This window comes from Lissotriton vulgaris, chromosome 7 (assembly GCF_964263255.1).
Source record: "Lissotriton vulgaris chromosome 7, aLisVul1.2, whole genome shotgun sequence".
Lineage (NCBI taxonomy): Eukaryota > Metazoa > Chordata > Amphibia > Caudata > Salamandridae > Lissotriton > Lissotriton vulgaris.
The window spans coordinates 968,458,796-968,479,867 of record NC_141695.1 but is presented as its reverse complement, the minus strand read 5'-3'; the positions used below and the strand labels follow the sequence as shown (position 1 = coordinate 968,479,867).

At 43.4% G+C, this 21,072-nt stretch overlaps 1 protein-coding gene across 1 annotated transcript in view; it reads left to right on the top strand.

The window, feature by feature from the left end:
- Positions 1–19,490, top strand: part of NUDCD2 (NudC domain containing 2) — a 259,328-nt gene extending 239,838 nt beyond the window's left edge. The window contains exon 4 of the mRNA XM_086931405.1: positions 15,158–19,490. Coding sequence (XP_086787531.1) covers positions 15,158–15,241 — 84 coding nt within the window. The 3' untranslated portion in view covers positions 15,242–19,490. The remainder of the gene's footprint in view (positions 1–15,157) is intronic.
- Positions 19,491–21,072: the final 1,582 nt, after the last annotated feature.

Below are 21,072 nucleotides of genomic sequence, written 5' to 3'. Positions count from 1 at the left end.
GATTGTGTTCTCTGTCCTTTAGAAGATAAGTGTTCCTTTAACACTTTCATCTCCCTCCATTTCACGTTGAATAATGTGCCCATAGCCATTTCTATGCAAATAGTTTTTGGCTTCTGTGCCAGCACATTCCTCAGAGGGATCAGAATAAAATACCAAGCTGCGGTGCTTTTGATAGGTCAACTTTTTCTAGAGTTTTTGCTTTTTCCAGAGGTTCTAAGGGCAGAAAAATATCCAAAGTCAACTAGAGGAAGTTATACACTTTGTCTGAATCATTGCTTGTATCCCAATTATCCTGTATTGGGGTATCTTTCATAAATTCACATGCCTGAATCATTCCCCGTCGCCGAGGTAGGAGTCTCACAGTAAAAATATATATACAAAAGCAGTGTCTTAGTAAGAACTGTAGTAGACTAAAAAGAAAAGCGGCCCAGAAGGCCCAAAACTTAGTAGCCTATCTACCTCATTATATGAAAAGAACTAAAAAATAGTTCCAACCAATCAGCTGCCAGCACCCTCTAAAACCTTCCCAGCAGAGGCAGTTCTCAGATTTTCACGCACGTCGTGTGGAAGGGAGTCTCCCTAAGTGCCTATTCAGTTTCTTCATCCTTTACCCTTCAAGATGTCTGACAAGAAAGCTCTCTTTGAAGCCTGCAGGACCTGTGATAATAAGAGGGTCCGTATAGATGATCAGCACAAGGACTACATCTACTGTCTACATCCTAACCATGTAGTTGAGGGTTGTAAGATATGCCAAACTTTCCCTGCTAAAACCATCAGAGACAGTGAAGCAAGGTTGCTTTTATGGCTGAAATCCTCGTCGGCTGAGGAGGATGACAGGGCTTCAACATCTAGCAAGAGGGCTAGATCCCACTTCAGCTCCTCTTCTGAAGGAAGCAAGCACCACAAGGCTTCTCATGAAGCTTCTGAACAGTCAAGGAGGTCTCCCATTCCTCCCTCTGGATGAGCTTTGTCTCCGTCCTCTGAGATTTTCAAGAGGCCTTCAACCGCCAGAACTCTGAGTAAAGCCCAGATCTAAACCCTTTCTCTGGTGTCTTCTCATACGGTATCTTTGACCTCTGCTACTCCTCTTTCTACTACTACGGTCTCTACCATAGCTATTTCATCACCTATTCTGTCACTAAAAAATCTCCTTGATAAGAAATCTAGTGTGGCGAAGGACTCATCGACAAAGAGTTCGTCCTCTAAACCTCCGTCGACGACAGCTTCGACATCGAGTTTGTCGACGACAGTTCCCACGACGACAAAGACACCGTCGACGAAGAGCCTGTCGACGACGACATCGTTGACGAAGAGTCCGTCGACGATGAAAAGCCGGTCAACGAAGAATTGATCAACAGCGATTCCTCCAGTGTTACAGTCTACGCCTATTTCCTATACTCACTTCCAGTTAAAAACCTACCACAGGCAAGACTACAGCAATATCTCTCCATTACTGCCATCGCATATTTTGGAGACTTATGTGGAAGATAATGAGGAGGATCCTTTCGGCATAGCTCGCCATCCCTCAGAACTACGGATAAAATGCCAAGATGAGGAAGACGAAGAAGATTTCCAAGAACATTTTTACCAGGAAGATCTCTCTACCCCTTATCAGAGACATCCCAGAAGTGATTTGCATCAAGGAGAGACCAGTCATCTTCCTCCTCCTTTGATGCAAGATCTACAGGCCATGTTGGCTGATTATCGACAAATGTTTCCTTCAGAAACGTCTGTTCCTGTTTTGCCTCCAGCACCGGCTGAAGTACCAGCATTGCTACCTCAGGTGGAGGTTCCTAGTTCTCCAAGGCAACCCTCTCAGTCAGCACCGCAAGGGCAACATGATACTTCATCCTCTGACGAGGAAGGTATTGAAGAGGGTGAATTACCCAACAACACTAGTGATGGGGATGCTTGTGATGATTACATCATTCCCATGCCCTCTCCACCTATTCCTCAGCCATCAGATTCTCCTCCTGAGGATATCGGCGGCTTCCACAACCTCATGCAACAAGCTACGACTACATTCCAATTACCAGTCACTATTGAGCAGTCTGACTGCTTCTTGCATGATTTTAAAGAGGATTATAGAAAAATTACAAGAGCTATTATAGACTACATTTGGAATGAAGGTCGTAAAATCATGAAAACGCCTGCCTCTATACCTGTGTTTATTCCGCGGATTGAGCAGAAATACTGAGCCCCTCTGGATACTCCATCTTGCCTTATAGGTCATCCACGTCCGGATTTAGTCCTTTCTCAAGCTGCTCAGCAGAGATCAAAGAATCCAGCCACACCAATTTCAACTCCGCCTGATAAAGATGGTAGAAGATTGGATCTGATAGGAAAGAAGTTTTCCACTAATGCTGCATCCTCCATTAAAGCAGTAAATTCACTGGCAATTCTCGGGCGGTACGATTGCCAGATGTGGTCGGATTTGGAAGAATTCATAGACCTTATCCCGGAAGATCGCCGACCAGAGGCAAGAAAAATTGCGTTGGAAGGTGAAAGAGCTGCATCCGAAATTATCGACTGCGCTCTAGACATCGCTAATACCAACTTCAGACAGCTTGCAGGGGCTGCAGTAATTAGACGCCAAGGATGGCTTAAGGCAACATCTTTTAGACCAGAGGTGCAAACCAAAATCCTGGATATTGCCTATGACGGCGATTCATTATTTGGAAAGCACATAGATGAAGCCTTGCTGGCTATCAAGACTGATACATATACTGCAAAATCATTGGCTGCTCTCCAGTACAAACAGGGATCTCCAGGGGAGGTTATCACAATCAGCAGAACAGGCAGTACCAGTCGCAATACAAACAGCCTTACTATCAAACGTCATACAGACAATCTGCCTCTGGTAGTTTCTCTCGTCAGGGCGGACGCAGGCGGTCAAACAACCAAGGTTGTGATTCCATCAGGAAACAATACGTCCAGCAGGACGCCAGTCATTCCTTCCTTCCACCCTTCCTCCCTGTGGGACCAAAGATCTCGGCCTTCTTTCACCTGTGGCAACAGATCACGTCAGATCAGTGGGTCCTCGACTTAGTACACAAGGGTCACACATTGGAATTCACCAAGCAACCACCTACGACCCCGCCCAAGGGTCCCTTCACTTACTTTTCAAAGAAGCCTTAAACATGCTCCGCAAGAATGCAATAGAAAAAGTTCCTTTGTCGCAGAAAGGAAGAGGGTTCTACTCTTGCTGCTTCCTCATAAAGAAAAAATCAGGGGAGTGGAGCCCGATTCTCGATGTCGGAAACCTCAACAAGTTTCTGAAGAAACAGAGTTTTCGAATGGTGACGCTTGCCGAAGTTTTAAGTTGTGTCAACGATGGAGATTTTATGGCTTCTCTGGACTTGGAAGACACATAATTCCATATCCCTATACATCCCAAACATCACAAATACCTATTATTCACAGTGGCTGGCGTCCACTTTCAGTTCAAGGTACTCCCGTTCGGACTGAAATCAGCACCAAGGATCTTCACGAAATGCCTAGAACCGGTTTCTGCAGCTCTGTGATCTCAAGGAATACATGTGTTGCCTTACCTCGACGACTAGTTGCCCAAGTGTCCTTCGGAAAGAATAACGAAAGAGGCTATTTCAACATGCCTACATCTCTTTTCAGGCTTGGGACTCCCTCTCAACGAAAGCAAATCACAATTACAGCCTCTCCAAGTGATAACTTTTCTGGGAGCAAGACTGGATACTATACATTGCAAAGCATTCTTTTCAGAAGATCACCAACTAAGACTGCAAAGTATGGCTAGGTCGATCTCAAAAAGGTCAGTTTCTGTCCGGACATTCGCTTCTCTTCTGGGGATGTGCTCATCTGCAATAAACCTGTTTCTGTTGGCACGACTCAGAATGAGACGTCTGCAAGAAGAATTGCACCTGCAATGGCAGCAAGCCGTAGGATCATTCGACGACTCCATCAAGGTGACATCGCTCGTGATTCGCGCGCTCTATTGGTGGTCTCAAAAGACAAACCTGTCCCCGGGCCTCACTTTCTTGACAACTTCTCCAGAATTCGTTCTAACAACGGACGCATCCATGGAGGGCTTGGGAGGCCATCTTCAGGACTTGCAGATTCAGGGTAGATGGTCCCACAAATACCAACAAAAACGCATCAACAGTTTGGAACTGCGGGCCAGTTTTCTCTCTCTGCAGGCATTCCTCTCCTCAGTGCTGGTCCGTACCGACAATACGACCAGCATGTATTACATCAACAAGCAGGAGGGAACGAGGTCACTATCTCTATCGCAGGAGGCTCAGGAGCTGTGGGAATGGGTTACAGCACACAGTATAACCCTAAGAGCAGAACATGTCAAGGGGCTTCAGAACACTTTGGCCGACACCCTCAGCCGATCTCTATCGGGATGTCACGAGTGGGAGCTGGAGCAGAGGCAATTGGAAAGGATCTTTCACATTTGGGGCAGGCCAACGTTAGATCTGTTTGCAACAAGGGAAAACAGCAAATGCCTATATTACGCCAGCAGATTCCCTCAATGGGGATCAAGAGGGAATGCCCTGTCCATGCGATGGTCAGGGATTTATGCGTACGCTTTTCCCCCCAATACCATTGATACCGAAAGGGCTTCGAAAGAAGAAGAGGGAGCGTTGCCGTCTCATCCTTATCGCACCCGCTGGCCAAGGCAATATTGGTTTCAGGAACTACTTCTGATATCACAGGAGCATCCTGTTCACCTAGTTCCAACATTCCCGATGTTGACAAGGCAAAAGGGTCAAATACTACACCCAGATCCACAGTTGCTGCACCTGCACGTATGGCTCCTAACTTCTTAGAATTGAAAGATCTGAAAATATTTCAGGATTGTCAGGAAATTCTATCCTAATCTTGTGCCCAGATTACAGTCAGGACGTATCGCTTAAAGTGGAAACGATTTTGTCATTGGTGTGAGGCAAGTGATATTCATCCAATCCAAACTCCAGCGGAGGATATCCTTCCCTATTTGCCATCTCTGGCCAAAGCGGGGCTTGTGTTCTCCTCTATCAAGGTTCACCTTGCTGCAATTTCGAGATTCCAAAAGAACTCTTAACAAACCTTCACTTTGCTCTTCATCACTTATCAAACAATTTTTAAAAGGACTTTTTCGAGTTCTTCCCCCGATACGTCCGCCACATCCGGAGTGGGAATTAAACACAGTTTTGTCTCAGCTAATGAGAAGACCATTTGAACCAATTCACAAGGCTGAGCTCAAATTTTTAACCTGGAAAGTGGCAATTTTATTAGCTCTCACATCAGCCCGAAGGGTTAGTGAAATTCAAGCCTTCACCATTTCAGAACCCTTTTTGCATATTCACTAGAGATTACGTGATTCTTCAGACAAATCCCAAATTCATCCCTAAAGCACCGTCTCAATTACATGTAAATCAGCTTGTAAAGCTTTCCAGACCCAGTCACGCCGGCGGAAAGAGCTTTACACTCTCTGGACGTCAAGCGTTGTCTTAAATTTTATTTACAGAAAACTAAGGAAATCAGGCGATCCAATCAATTATTTGTTGCCTATGGTCAAGCCACACTGGGACATGCTGTAACGAAGGTAACAATAGCCAGATGGATTGCTTCTGTTACTCAATTTTGCCATGACAAAGCCAACAAACCTTTGCAGAGAAAGGTCAAAGCGCATTCCACCAAGACTATGGCGGCTTCTACGGCACTATTTCCTGGTGTTACATTAGAAAACATCTGTCGTGCTGCGACATGGAAAAAATGTCCACACGTTCACAAAACACTACTGCCTACAATCTGCGTCGCAGGACGATGCAGCTGTGGAACAAGCTGTTCTTCAACATCTTCTTCATTAAGGTTAGAATTATATTGTCTTTGATGCTATATATATATGTATATGTGTGTGTGTATTATGTTAGATGTTAATTGATGTCTATTATGGCAAACGTATGGTTAATTTACATACAGTATTCATTTTAAAGAGTTTTTTAAACCTTATTAATTTTCTAACCTTCCTGGATGTGTTTGAGAGTATATACACTCTGTCTCCTACCGTCCGCAAACAACACTATATTGCTTACTGCTTGCTATTCTCATTCAGGCATGTGAATCTATGAAAGATACCCCAATATTGGATAAGAAAACAAGTTACTTACCTGTAACTACAGTTATCCAGTATTGGTATCTTTCATAGATTCACATGCACCCACCCTCCTCCCCGGCGAGACAGTTCTTTATTTAGGATCCCTGCTTCCCACTTATGCTAAGAAAATCTGAGGAGAACTGCCACTGCTGGGAAGTTGCTGGCAACCGATTAGTTGGAACCATTTTTTAGTTCTTTCATATAATGAGGTAGATAGGCTACTAGGTTTTGGGCCTTCTGGGCCTCTTTTCTTTTTAGCCTACTACAGTTCTTACTAAGGCACTGCCTTTGTATATATATTTTTACTGTGGGACTCCTGCCTCGGCGACGGGGAATGATTCAGGCATGTGAATCTATGAAGGATACCAATACTGGATAACTGTAGTTACAGGTAAGGAACTTGTTTTCTTAGTCACCTTGAATGCTATAAATATACAAGGGGCACGAGTTCGAATGTGGCAGACAAGATACTCTGTCACAAATGCGATGGTATACCCTTCCCACCAAACACACTGTTCGCCCACTCCATTTAGAGACAGGCAGACCTTAAGGATTTTGTTGACTGGGTCCCTACTCTGTTGAAGAAATACTATCTACAACAGCCCGACGGAGTGGAAGCCATCGGAGTAAGGATATTATACTGCATGCCCCATTTAGGGTGGAGAGTGTAATGGCTTTATGTCCGCCATCGCCAGGAGAAGCCTTGTGGCAAGGGACAGGAAAAAAACAATGATAATACCCACAACCTGGGAGGCATCTCCCAGGTTGTGGGGTTCATTAGTCTTTTGTTTTTCAAAAACAAACTACCACTTTGAAAGTTTGTTTTTGAAAAATAAAAGACTGTCAATAGTTTTGAGTCAGGCCGTCAAAACTAACTGCAGCCTTACACCAACCATTTAGTACTTTGAAAGGAATTGCCATGACCGAGCTTCCAATGTACAGAAATGACAGCAGGGCTGGCGGTTATCTCTAAATTTGGTGGGAGGAGTACCTTCATAACGGCAGCAGGAAATCTGGACTTGTATATGAATTGAATCGGGGACTTTTAAGGTCCATCGATATTACTAGGTATGTTTATTAGCACCTTTCTGCCAGCATGTACAACTCTTGATTGTTTTTCCCACTTAACATTGTGCTACCTTAAAGAGTTTTCAACTGAGTAAATGGCAGGTTGAGAGACAAAAAGAAACATGTATTGAGGAAGTCAATTGATACAAATTGGGTCACTGGTTGACTGGGGTGTGAGCCTTGGTCAAGCATCATCCACAATCCTAGTCCGGGTAAGGAACAAGCAACCCCAAATTCACCTGTTCTCAACCCCCTGGTAGTTTGCTACACAGCAGTCAGATTAACTTCGAGGCAGTGGGTAAAGTATTTGTGCAACACTTCAAACAAAAAGATCCCACAACATATTAGAGGAATAGAGCTTAATTTAATAACTAAAACAAGACCAAAATTACAAAAATCAGTAGAACCTGAGTTATAGATTTTTAAAGAAAAAAACTACAATATAGCTCCTAAAAGTATAACATACCAACCACACATATCTGGTTGCGCCAGGCCCTGTCAAAGTCAAACTTCAGGCTAACCCTGATGAAGCATGGATTTGGTACAGACCCAGATTAGTCCCGCTGAAGGTTTACCTTCTCCAGTGTTGTGCCAAGAGTCCTGTTCACATTGGAGAGGGTTGTGAGGAGCAAGGAGAGTGTCGCGGGTGGCAGTCCGCGTGATATGAAGAGCAGGCCGGGCGTCGTTGATGGATGAGCTGGAGTTTTGCATTGGCAGTCCCTCGTGGGCTATCGATGCTTCTGTGCAAAGAGACGGGCTAGCAGCTGCTCATTCTGTTTTTGGGTGTGAGCAGTGTAGCTTTGGTGCAAACAGGCCTGTTTGTTGTTGTGAAGAGGCCAAAAGCTTGAATTAGGAGCCCGCTGAGCCACATCAAGGTTCCAGTACCTGAGGGACACCTCTCTGGAGGCCAGGAACTCACAAAAGACCAGTCCAGGAGCTGGTGGGGAGCCTTCTATGTCCCCAAGGCTCAGATCAGGAAGCCAGCAGACTAGCCCTTTGAGTCACTCTGAGGTGCTGGGTTCAAGATGGATTGCAGGTCCAGTTCTTCTTCCCCAGGCAAGAGGACAGCAGGCAGTACTTCCTTCAGAGAAGCAGTCCAGCAGAGTAGCAGTCCTTGTAGCAGCACAGCACTCCTTCTTGCTGGCAGAGTATCAACGGGTCCGGAAGTGTTCTGTAATGGTGGTGTCTGAGGTTCTTCATTTATACACAGTTGTGCCTTCGAAGTTTGGAGGAGCTTCTAGAGGCATGCCTTTGAAGTGCACAGATGCCCTGCCTTCCTGGCCCGGCTGCAGACTAACTACAGGGGACATGCAGCCCCTTGTGTGGAGGCAGGACACAGCCTATTCAATTGTAAATAGGGCTGTGCCTAGCTCCTACCTCACATCCTGCCAGTGACAGTCCATCAAGAGACAGGGTGCAAGCATCAAATGGCTAAGGGAAGAAAAAGCCTACTTTCTAAAAGTGGCATTTTCAAAATTGTAATTTAAATGCTGACTTCACCATAAGTTAAGATTTTCAATTAGGATTCCAGAGACACCAAACATGAACCAGTTATCTCTTCCAATTTGGAAATTACTCCTAATATGTAATAACGCACCTCCGATGTTATCCTATGGGAGAGATAGACCTTGCAGTAGTGAAAAACAACTTTGAGTTTTCCACCACCAGGACATGTGAAACTTAAAAGTACATATCCAGCATTTTCAATACAGTGAACCCTGCCCTCTGGGCTGTCCAGGGTGACATATATATTAAAAAGGAAGGTTTGAGCCTGGCTAAACACTTATTTTGCCAGGCCAACATGGCAGTTTAAAACTGTACACACAGGATCTCTAATGGCAGGTCTGAGACATGTTTATGGTGCTTCTTACGTGGGTGACACAATCAGTGCTGCAGGCCCACTAGTATAATTTAATTTACAGGCCCTGGGCAAGTTGTACCACGTTACTAGGGACTTACAAAATAAATTAAATCTGTCAACTGGGTATAAGCCAATGTTACCATGTTTTGAGTCAAACATACAAACACGTTAGCAAAGTGGCCAAAGTCCCAATGCCAGCAAAAACTGGGCCTGAAGGCGAAAAGTTAGGGGGAAACCACGCCAAGGATGTCAGGTCTAACATACATCATTTTAGGTTTTGTGTGTATTCGGGAGCTTTTCTAAACAATGCCTTCTTTGTAAGGCTATACACAAAGTTTTAAGAGTGTATACTCCATAAATTCATTCCACTTTACTTTTGTGCCTCTGATGCTTCACTATACTAAGCATATAAAAATGTTACTGACTGCAAACCTTTTCAACCACAGAGAATTACTGTTTGTGCAGTGAGCACTGTTAGAGAAACACCTCAAGGAGAGCCTTAGAGAATAACAGAAATATTGGCATGCAGGCCTTTTAGGTTCAGGTGCTGGACACTGTTGTTTTGAACACAAGATGTTCTGCATATGGTTGAAACATTTTTGTAAGAATAAATATTTTACTACCTTTGGCAGACTTTGAAAATAATTTTAACAGATGAATGGATTTTATAGGCAAAGTGACTGTTGAAACAAAGGAAATTGGAATTGACGAAGTGTACATATTAGCAAAAATATGTACACCATTTGAGAAAGTGGCTATAGAAGATTGAAATGCTTTTATACCTTGGTCTTTTCTTATTTACAACTTTGACTGTCATGTTCCATGGTATCAAGACTAGAAACTGCTTCAAGACCTCGGGTGAGGGCTTGGTCAGCTGGTACAGTACATCTTAAGAGGTAGCCTTCTTTCTCTTGTGATATGCATTCCCTTACCTGTTCCATCATATTTATGTGAAACAGTGTGGATTGGATCCGGATTCTCCAGCATTCACAGATTTTTGGATGCGGACCAAGAGTAATTGGTGCGTTCTTCCAATCTGTATTCTACCACTGTTCCTATCGAAATACCTGGCTTGCATGCAAAGTAACCATGCGCTGACACAGGATTTCATCATTGGGAAGAAGAGTTACAAGGAAAGTATGAGGTCTTGATAGCTGTGTAGAAGTGAGATTCCTATCAGTCTCACTGGTGCAGGAACACCCTTTGTCTACGGGTTCACAGAATGAGGATCAACACTGGAGTGGAAACAAAATACAAGTTTATTTCACTCATGAGAGGAGTTCCATCATTCCGACACTGCAAGTGCCCAAGGGAGGGGGCTAACAAGTTTAGGTTAAAACACAGTATTTATACTTGTTGGTACAGTAAGACAGGCACTAAAACCCCTTTGTCATTGTTACATATGGCTTACACAACCCCTTTGTATAATGCTTACTTGCTGAACTGTTGAATCCTGATAAACCCACTCCCATGTCATCTTTGTAAATAGGCAAGGGAGGTTACAGGCGTTGGTGGGCTTGTAGATGGGAACATTTGTGTGTACAACCAGCTTTCAGTGAACATGTACCTTCTAACTTTGCAAAAAGTCCTTGCAGAAACACAAAATGGGGGTTGGTAGACAAACTGGAAGAGAAGTAGAGGCTAAGTTAACAAAATATTTGTTACCCAGGGCTCGACAAATCCACTCGACCGCTCGCATTTGCGAGGTAAATGTTATGAGGTCGCGCTATTTTTAGGTCCTACTCGCCCTTTCTGGCGAGTAGGAAAACATACTAACTTTTGTCCTCCGTCTTTGAAAACGGAGCAAATGTAACAAGATAACAATATTTAAAGGCCTTTTTATTGCTCACAAAGCAAATGAGCAATAAAAATGCCTCTAAATCGTGTTATCTTGTCACACTTGTTCCGCTTTCAGAGGCGGAGGTCAAGTAGGTTACTGTTAGGTCGAGGAGTTTTTTTTAAAGTGCTAGACCTGCAGGACTTGTACAATTTTTCAGATTTCTCGAGCCCTGTTACCGTTTTAAGAATTGTACACGGTCACTAGCATCCTTTCTACCAATGAGATCATAAACCACATTTTTGTGGTCCATCCCACATGGAAGTTATCTTGACTAGGTCTGTGCAAGTGGTTATAGTATCCCTGAGGAATGTCAAAGTATAAGGTCTCAGGCTGTCTTTTCCTCGGTACTGGACAACCTATTGCAGACAGTTCCATTTGTCACTATCCAAAGAAGCTGAGGGTCTTATGGAGGTTAAATCTTCTTCTCCTCCACAGACTGTTGATAATTGAGTTAAGCTCAAAATCTGGGTGAGGAACCCTCAAGCAGCAGATGCTCCCTGGGACTTAGCAACTCTCTCTCTCCTTATGAGTCGGGGGGCTGTGGGCCAAATGCACTGTGTGGTCAAGCAATTCTTTCTGGGCACAAGTCTCGGTTTGGGTCATTGGCTCCAGAGACTTACACTGTGAAGTTGAGCCCATCGCCTCCTCTTTCAGTGCCAATAAACTCACATGGGGTGAACCAAGTAATCCTCAGAATCTGGGAATTTGAACATATATTTTGCAAAATGTTTGTCAGAAATGTTTTCATACCAAATTATTAATTAGCTGGAGGCCAAATATAATCAATTAGAAGCAACTCGGATGCACACACTATTTACTGCTTATAGATCATAGCTTTGTTACATAGAAGCATAACACATACTGCTATTAGTAAAGCACACACACTTTTGCTTATAGCTGAGGAATTTTATTATTTTATTATCTTTGATGCCGTTGTAGCTTACAGTTTTCAATATGAAATATACAAAATCTAATCCTGTAAGATAAGAAAAAGAAAAGCATATTAACCCCTGCGTGTGGCCACGATTCTGCGCCTGTGCGGCACTTCTAAAGAGTGGGCGGGTTCATGACGGCCTCCAGCCGTCATCAGCACACGCCCACCGTGCTGCATGACGGACGCTGGCCATCATCAGCACGCAAGGGGTTAATACAATTACATGCAGCTGTTTTGTTACCTCTCCTTGTCCTGGCCAAGCCGGAAAACTACTGACCTATATCACTGCTGCCCTTATTTAAAAAAATTGCTGGGAAGCATGTGAATATGCAGTTCTATAGCCACCTGGAGAATAGCAACCTTCTACATGGGACGCAATCTGGTTTCTGCCCCTCCCACAATTCCGAATTCGCCCAGCTACTGGCCTCTGAATCAGCCTGCCAGATCATGGACAAAGAGTACAAAGCGGCTATCCTAATATTAGATCTCAGTTCTGCCTTTGTCACTGTCTCTCATAACATTCTGATAAAGAGGCTTTGGAACTATGGCATCAGCTGCACTTTGTTGCGCTGGCTGGCCTCATTCCTGTCAGGGCGCACCTTCCAGATATCTCTAAAACTTTTCAAGTCAACGGTGTGCCCTTTGCAGCAGGTTGTTGTGCAGGGCACTTCACTCAGCCAAACTCTTTTTAATGTAATGTCTGCCCACTAGAAGAGGTTCTTGAGCAGTACGGTTTTACCATCATTTTGTACGCAGACGATACGCAAATTGTCATCACGCTGTCACAAACCAGCAACACTGGCCTCTGCTCTTGCCTGTCCGACGTGGCAGCATGGATGGACTCAAATTGTCTGAAACTGAATGCGAGGAACTCTGAGGTAGAGGTCCTCGGCAAGCACCTGAATATTTGGTCCAGTGCCAGGTGACCTGATGACCTTGGTCCTCTGCCCTTACCCAAGACCAAGGTAAAAAATCTGGGCATCTGGTTCGACGACAAGCTGTTCTTTGATGACCAAATTACTGTCCTTGCGTGGAAGTGTTTTGGGATGCTGAGATCCTTGAGAAAAGTCTCCTACCTGAAGCTTCCCCAAAAAACAGTGATTCAGGCTCTGGTGACATCCAGACTGGACTTGTGCAAACATCTATATCTGGGGGTGTACCAGTCCCCCTTATGCAGGCTGCAGCATGTCCAGAACGCTGCAGCCTGGTATTACTCAAGTTTCTTAAGCGGGCACCTGGGCATTACTCACGTTCCTAATCGAGCACCTATCAACCCCACTCTAAGAAAACTACACTGGCTGGGTGAAGCATAGTCACCTTTAAAGAATTGTGCTATTGCTTTAAGGATCTTGCATCTCAAGCTCCCCAATATCTTTGGTCAATGGTAAAACCCTATGTTCCATTGAGATATTGAAGATCAGCGGATGCTAAAAGAGCTATCATTCCGAAATTCAAAGGACCAAGAATAAGAGGCTGTTCTTTCAGCCTTTTGGTGCCTAAAGCCTGTAACGCTCTGCCTGTGGAAATTCGGCAAACCCCATCCGAAACCCTCTTCTGGGGAAAAAAACAAAAAAACTGTCTTTTTAGCTTGAATTGATCCTCCTCTCTAGCCTGGGCAACTTCTTCTCCTGTGTCTTAATCCTAGAGCTGGGGCACTCTGCAAAGAGTAGTTATGCACTTTAAAAAAACAAATTCTTATGATTATTATTGATAATGATTTAAAAAGCGCTTCCTAGCTGAACAGGCTGCTTTAGCTCAGTTAAGTTGTACCTTCAAAGAGACATTTGTTTTGAAAGTGGTGAACACATACAGCAAAATATTGCCTGGTTGATTCTTCTGACAAAGGTCCAGTGTTTTGTTGCATTATTAAAAAGCCTGCTAATACATCTTCACTTTGTGAACAAACAAAAAGGTGAAATCCAACAACATATTATCATGACCGCAAAATAAAATAAAGGAAATAAAAGCCCCGGAGCTCCCAGTAAATAGGACTGTGCCTCTATTTAATGACATGCTTAGGCACCCATACAACAACCTGTAGATCCAAAAAACAGCAGTTATAATGTTAGTATGCCAGAAAATGAAGTTTTTCAAAGAACACGCACTGTTCAAATATAATTTTGCATCTGCTGTTTAACGAATGGACTGCTTGATCCTATCATCAAAATCTTAATGGAATCACATATGAGACAATGTAATCAACCTCCAATTCTGTGACCTGGTCGGAAATCCCATCCACACAATAGTATAACTTGGAAAAAAACATGAAAGCTAATAACTGAATTTGGGGGTCTACAGTCCAGTAGTATGAGCCAGTGGGTCTGGCCCGAGAGAATCTGGTCTTTCTGCCCGTGGCAGGAGTGCTGTAGTACCATTATGTTCTACTAAGAGTCTACTTCACTGGAATTGATCTCCGGAGTAGTGAGCGATCAAAAGCCTCTCCACACTAGCTCCCAGCATTTCTCTGTAGCATTTTCCAGAAAATCTAGTCATTTCTTCTGAATTGGTTGTACCTACTCCATCTAATTGCAGCAGCTCAACATTGCTGCATTTTAGGCCGCTCTTACTAGACAGTGCATGCGCTATCTGTTGCAAGACATGTTGTGGGCTTACCAAGAACATACAGAGTTTGGAGACCACCCATTGTTTACCATTGGTTGGGTTTCCTGTCACTCTCATTTGTTTGCTTCTTCATCATGTCACAGCTACTCAATCTTGTTTGGCCTCCCATGGAGCATTGCCTCTTTTTTGTTTGACGAGCTTCTGTGCTTTCACTGCTAGCTTTTTAAACATTTAATATATATATATATATAGTTTTGGAGATAAGCACTCCATGAGATTGCACGTGTGTTCTAGTTATCACCCTCATATACGTCTTTCCCCCTGCACTCCTTGTTGCTGTCAGTCACTGGTATACTTCATCCTGCCCTCTCTAGTTGCTCGCTCTTGTTTACAACCCTCCTGCCACGTTGCTTCTTTCTGACCCACGTGCTTCTTCACACTGTTCCATATTCCTCACTCACCATTTGCTACTTCTCCATAGGCCTGCCGCCGTGTGCTTCCTTACACCCTTCACTCTTGCTTGTTGCTTCTCTTCCTCATCCCGCCTGTGTTGCTTCCCCTTCACATGCACTCCCTGTTGCTTTAAAAAATATACATATATACTTCTAGATCCAAATCAGTAAACAAAAAATGAGAATGATGTACAGAAAGGCTTAAAACCATTGGCAAAGACAGTCGGTCCCAAAAGCGAGACTTTTTGGCCTTTCCAATCGTTGGTGTAATTGAAGATGACTTAAACACATTTTTCTGTCTCTTTTTGTTTCCCTGTTTTAGACGCCAGGCTTTGACTTCAGTGGTGCCGATATTTCTGGAAATTACGGCCAAGGGGGTCCCGACTTTTCTGGTCTAGAAAAATAGACCCAGAGCAAGGAAGTATTCACAGCAGAAAAAAAGATAACCGATTTCACCTTATTACAAGCTATGGCTGACCATCTCATCGTTTATCCAGCAGTGCTTGAAATGGTTCCAGAATTGTAGCATTTAATCTGTGAAGAAAAACATTCAGATACTTCTATGATGCGTTTTTTGTAATGCTGCGGCTCTAAGCAGAGTTTGTTTTGAAATGTTTACCCGTTTTCTGAATCCAGGTTTTAACATTGGAGGAAAAGAAAGCGCAGGTATAAAGCAGAGTAAATCCCTCTTTGGAGCTGGCTTAATTACCATATTGTCCACAGGACCTTGAAACCTTTCCGATCAATTGTGCTCCTGTTATTCTAACAGTATAAGGCGATTCAGTTTTCAGACTAATTTCCTTACTCGACTGTTCTCTACCTGAATACTTTTCCAAGCACCCAGCACGCTGTCTGTATATGAAGTCTTCATATGAACATCTGGGCTAAGCTTTATACCAAGATCTCCCGGTCGTGGAAGCCGAGGTGTGTATGAAGGTGTTTCACCAACACCAATTAAGCACTGGTTTTAAATGCGATGTAAATGTAATGTTGGTTCAGCAGAGGATGGTGCCGTACCTGAGCCTAAATTGCATACATTTGGGTGACAAAAATAACATTTATTATTAAAGGAAATTTAAGAACTATTATATAATGAATACGTTTTCTCTCTGAAACTAAACTAGTGCGCCAAATTTTTTTTTTTTTTTTTTTTTTTTTTACAATATACTAGGTTGTGAGCTAGACAGGGATGTGCAACCATGTTAAATACCTTGCATTATTTTTTAAACAATAATGTTTTCAAGCCGCAGCGCTCCCATTCACACCTAATGTCTCGCCCTACAAATAGCCTTAGTATTGCATCTGCATGAGGACACTGACTGAAAGGGCAGTTTTTTCGCTTCCTGTACCATAGGAAACATCTAGGATCTGGCTACCGGATGACTGGCCGTTAAATGGCTTGTCTGGTGCGCTTGGGTTTAGAATAATTAATCTGTTCCTACAGGGTAAATAGTCTCTTAAAGGTCAGCACAACCCTGTTGACGTGAGCTTGTTTTTTTTCTGTGTAGGATCTTTGTAATAGCTTCAGCACCAGAATATGTCTGTGGTCGAGTCTCATTGAAATGCACAATAGAAACTAGATCTGAGGACTTGCGTTTGTCTAAGGTGGTGATGAGAGACAAAAGACTTCCAGCATAAATTGAATTGGTCCCATGCGAAAGTTAGAGATTTACTTTCTTATAAAAGAAGAATTTAACCCTAGCATGCTCCTTTGTTTCGGATGTTTCTGCAGCTTTTGGCCACAGGAGGTCTGAACAGTACATATTATAATAAAGAAATGACACTTTGCCCTTTCACTAATAAGAGACCTGAATGAACACTGTTCAGAGACGCCAGAGCTCTTCGTTAACAAAGTCAGATCTCATGTTCAGAAAGCTGTTTGTGAAACTATAAGATTTGTTTTAAATTATATCAAATATTTGAAGATTTTATGTGCCCAGTGTAGCTGTTTATATAAAGTTACTTTTTAAAAATATTTTGTCTGTAGTGTTTACAACATTAGCTTCAAAGTGCTTGTGTTTATCTACTCATCTGCTCTTAATTAAGTTACGCTTACCTGTCTTGCAATTGTTAAATAGTTGTTTGTGAATTGCTTTAGATAATGATTCCATGAGAAACTGTACTAAATATTCTAATTGATATCCCAAAAAGTTTTCCTTCAAAATAAAAGTAGGCCTCCCATGGAATGAGACACCTTCCGTTCAGGTTCAACCAGGTGCACATCGGACAAGCATTGGCAAAACTAATAAGTTTCGCATTTCAGTTGAGTTACGCAAGTATTTTACCATGCCAGTGCTTTTTGCACATGCTATTCTGTATCTGCACACAAAATCGGTGGAGGATTTTCTATTGTGGTTGAATACCATCAATCCCCTGTTACATTTTACCTCCACCATTACGAAAACCAGTCTCCCTTTCCTGGATCTGGATATTGAACCCAGGGTTGGGGTGATCCACACGAAGGTACACCTTAAGCCTACAGATAAAAATGCTCTTCTGGCTTTCAGTAGTTTCCATTCCCGCTCGCTACGGGAAAATGTGCCCGTAGGGCAGTTTTTTCGTCTTTGAAGAAACTGTTCGTAACAAGAGGCCTTCACCACGGAAGCAAAAATTCGAACTCCGAAATTGCGGGAGAGAGGCTATCCTTCCCGCATTATCAAAAGGGCTAGGAAGAGCGCATTCAATGCCAATCGGGAGGCTCTTCTAACTAAAACTGTAAGAACAGGAGTCAAGAAACCGTTTTTTGTCTCCACCTTTAGCACCTCCTCACAGCAAGTAAGGCGCACTGTATTAAACAATTGGAAGATTCTGACTTTGGGGAATCTTAATATGGAAAAACCTCTGTTCTCCTTCAGGAGAAGTCAAAACCTAAAGGATCTTCTGGTACATACCAAACAACGGACACCACGGAACCTAACCACCTCCACAGGACTCCCACCTGTTGTAGGGCACTTCAGGTGTGGGTCTTGTAGTGTCTGTCACCTGACCTCCAACACTAAAAGTATTGACATTGGCCTACCAACCCCATGGGAGCAAAGGAAACATACCAGCTGTAACTCCCATGGCGTAATTTATCTAATCACCTGCCCATGCAACAATCAGTACGTGGGTATGACCAACAGGAAAGTCAGGACCCGTATCACTGAACACCGCAGTACTATTAGATGTGGCAGATCTAATACGCGGTTAACAACTCATTTCAAGGATGCGAGCCACTCTGAAGGGGATCTTAGGTGGACAATATTGAGAAACCACACCTCCAAGGCTCTGATACAAATAGGGCTCTATTTGTGCGTGAGCAGAAATGGGTGTTTCCCCTCATGAGCCATGTGTTAGATCTTAATGAGGACATCCCGTGGTACTCATTAAGCAGATGACCCCTTTATGACATCTGGTCTATACGGGTTCCACATACTGAACAGTTTTTTTCTCTCTCTGTGGCCCCTTTTGGTATAGATACGTGTAGACCCTTTATACCAGAGTAAACGCAGGCTCTGCTCGCACCATTGTCACATGTATGGTATATAGTGAAGCTGTAGATCTTCTAGCACATGACACTGCATACTATGCTGCTCATGTTGATTAATCCCAATGGTTCCTTAAAAATGTAGAAAACCAGTGGTTAATAGAACAACATACCCTCCAATGGGCTGGGGGGGATGTGCTCTCTAGAGGGGAACTTGCATGCTGGGTATCACACACACCAGAGTGTAAGACAGACTGAATAAAATATTATTGTTTAGATCGTTATTAATATGAATCTATCTGGTTCCTCCCCCCTATTTTGGGTGTTTTACAATGGCTGGCACCTACATCTCTAGAAGTGGCACAGGCGGCTCGAACCGCCGACGATTTAGCGCCACTACACGTGCATAAACTACATTTCCCGGCGGGCCAGTGGTGAGCAGGGGCATGCGCATGCACACGACGACGCAGTGACGTCAGGACGTACGCTACACTCAACACACGCCCATTACCTCTATTTACACTATATCTTTCAGCGGGTTCGGGTAACGGCGCGGTGCATCAAGGAGGGGCTCGATTATTGTTGGAGGGCACCATCGGAACAGTAAGAGGCTCACATGGGCCGATAGTGTTGGAGTGTTTTGAGTTCTAAGAGGGTGCACTGCAGGCATGTACACTCGGCATTTGAATAGGGGACCCTATTACCGGTCCCCTTTTGTGTGGGCATTACATCGAAAAGATGGGTGTATGCTGATTGATACACCGAGGGATGATTCCATCGTGGTATGATTTGTAATACCTTGTAATTCTCTATACAACGTGCAGTGGAGAATCTGTGTGTGTGGTCACGTGGTCGCCAGATGGAGCACTCTTGCACTCGAGGGGTCTGTGCCCTCCGAGATAAGAGCGAGTCGGGCGCCTCGTTTGGCTGTTGACTTATTATTTTCAGAAGAGATGGGGAATAGTTGGTCATTCCCTGCGCACTCCGGCAGTTGTGGGATGATACACGTTTTTATTCTCTAAGTGTACTGGGCATTGGTTGAGATATATTCTTTCCCTCAGACACTGGATCATAATGACAAATATATTCTTTCCTTTACTATTTTTGGAAATATAGGTTGTGTTCTTTGTGACTCCACCCCCCATGCGCCAGGTCATGTGATCTGTATCAATAAACTCGATGAGTTGGACCTGGCATTTTATGATTGACAATGAATGATATTCATGGATATTGGAAATCATACTCCTGACGCCACCAGATAAAAGGTCGCAGGAGGTAATGTGACGGGATACACCGTGGTGACATATATACTTTATTGAATATCTTGGAATGATGTCTGCACATGGATTATACTTTTTAATGTATGGAATGATTTGTTCTATAACCATGGCTTAATGAATGGTCCAATGGGGCTCTGAACAATGTATGGTTTGGAGGGAACTCTCTGCAGGGCATTGTGAGTTGACGGCTCTTTTACCTAAATCACAATTGGATAGTGGATAATTAAGTTTGTTGTCTATAATTGTGATTGTTAATAATGTTCTTCACAGTTGTGTCACCGTGTTGGCGGAACTCCCTCCACATAGCCTCTTACTGATGGGCAAGAGTGACCTTCACCCCTGTTAACAACCTAACTAAGGTAAGGGGATTACTATATTAGACTGGGACAGGAAGACTTCCTGAAGAAGACCCAGGTGACCCAGTAATTAAGGGCGATAAAGGGTCAAAACATGTTGACTACAGCAGTAAAGAAGGGGCACTAGAGGGTCCTAATGTCCTTTCCTAGTACCACCATCCAGTCCTTTTTAAACCTGACCTTGGAACCTACCAATAAAATGTATATCTGGGATCCAGGAGCCAGTTTTAATCATTCTCTACTGCATTTTCTTGTTTTTCACTGTACTCAGTCTTGACCTGTTGGTTTTTGTTTGTGAACACTGTTGTCACTTTTAATTGTTTGTTACACGTTGTCCTTGTGTATACACAAAAAAAAAATGTGTTCCCCCTCCCTATGCTCCGCCCGGAGTGTGGCTACACCCGGGCGTTGTAGCAGACCCGATGATGAAGCATGTCACACACATTGTGTGTGAGTGAGGGCAGTTTTTCATCACTCATGAATGTGCCAATGTCTGCACACTCGTGATCTTTATTTGTAACTTCCTCTGTCGTTCATGCTTCGTTATTCTCCACCCCTCTTTTGTGTGTACTAGAGTCATTTAGGGGGTTCGGGGTGGTTGAATTAGATATAGACCCTCTCCCCTCTTGTGTGCGAGAATTCTGTATCTGCAAACAGTACAGGCAATAAAAGAAAACATGTTTGGTGGTGTGGAACAACATTCCCAACAACAACAAAATGCCAATCTTGGACCTGTAAATTGAAAAAACATATGGGCAAAAGATCAAGTAAAAAGAACTACCAAGTAACAAAATCCAGCTGCAGGTCTCTCAAAAAAGTAACCAGCATGTTCAATGCAATTGGTCTCGCCTTTATGAAAATTAAAGCTATCAGCATTGTAAATAATGTTTTGTGCATACATTTTTTTCGTTTGCAGTAGGAGGAGGTTCAGAGGGAGGAGCTGGGTGTTAGGGGATGTAAACAAATGAAAAACAAGCATTGGCATAGCCAATAGGTCTCGGCTTAGGGACCTTATAAGTATTTATCCATGCAACACATATAAGGTCCCAAAGGCGAGACCTATTGGCTGTGCCAATGCTTTTTAAAAAAATGTTTTAAAGGACAAACAGTGCTATCAGGGCCGGCTGCCACTTAA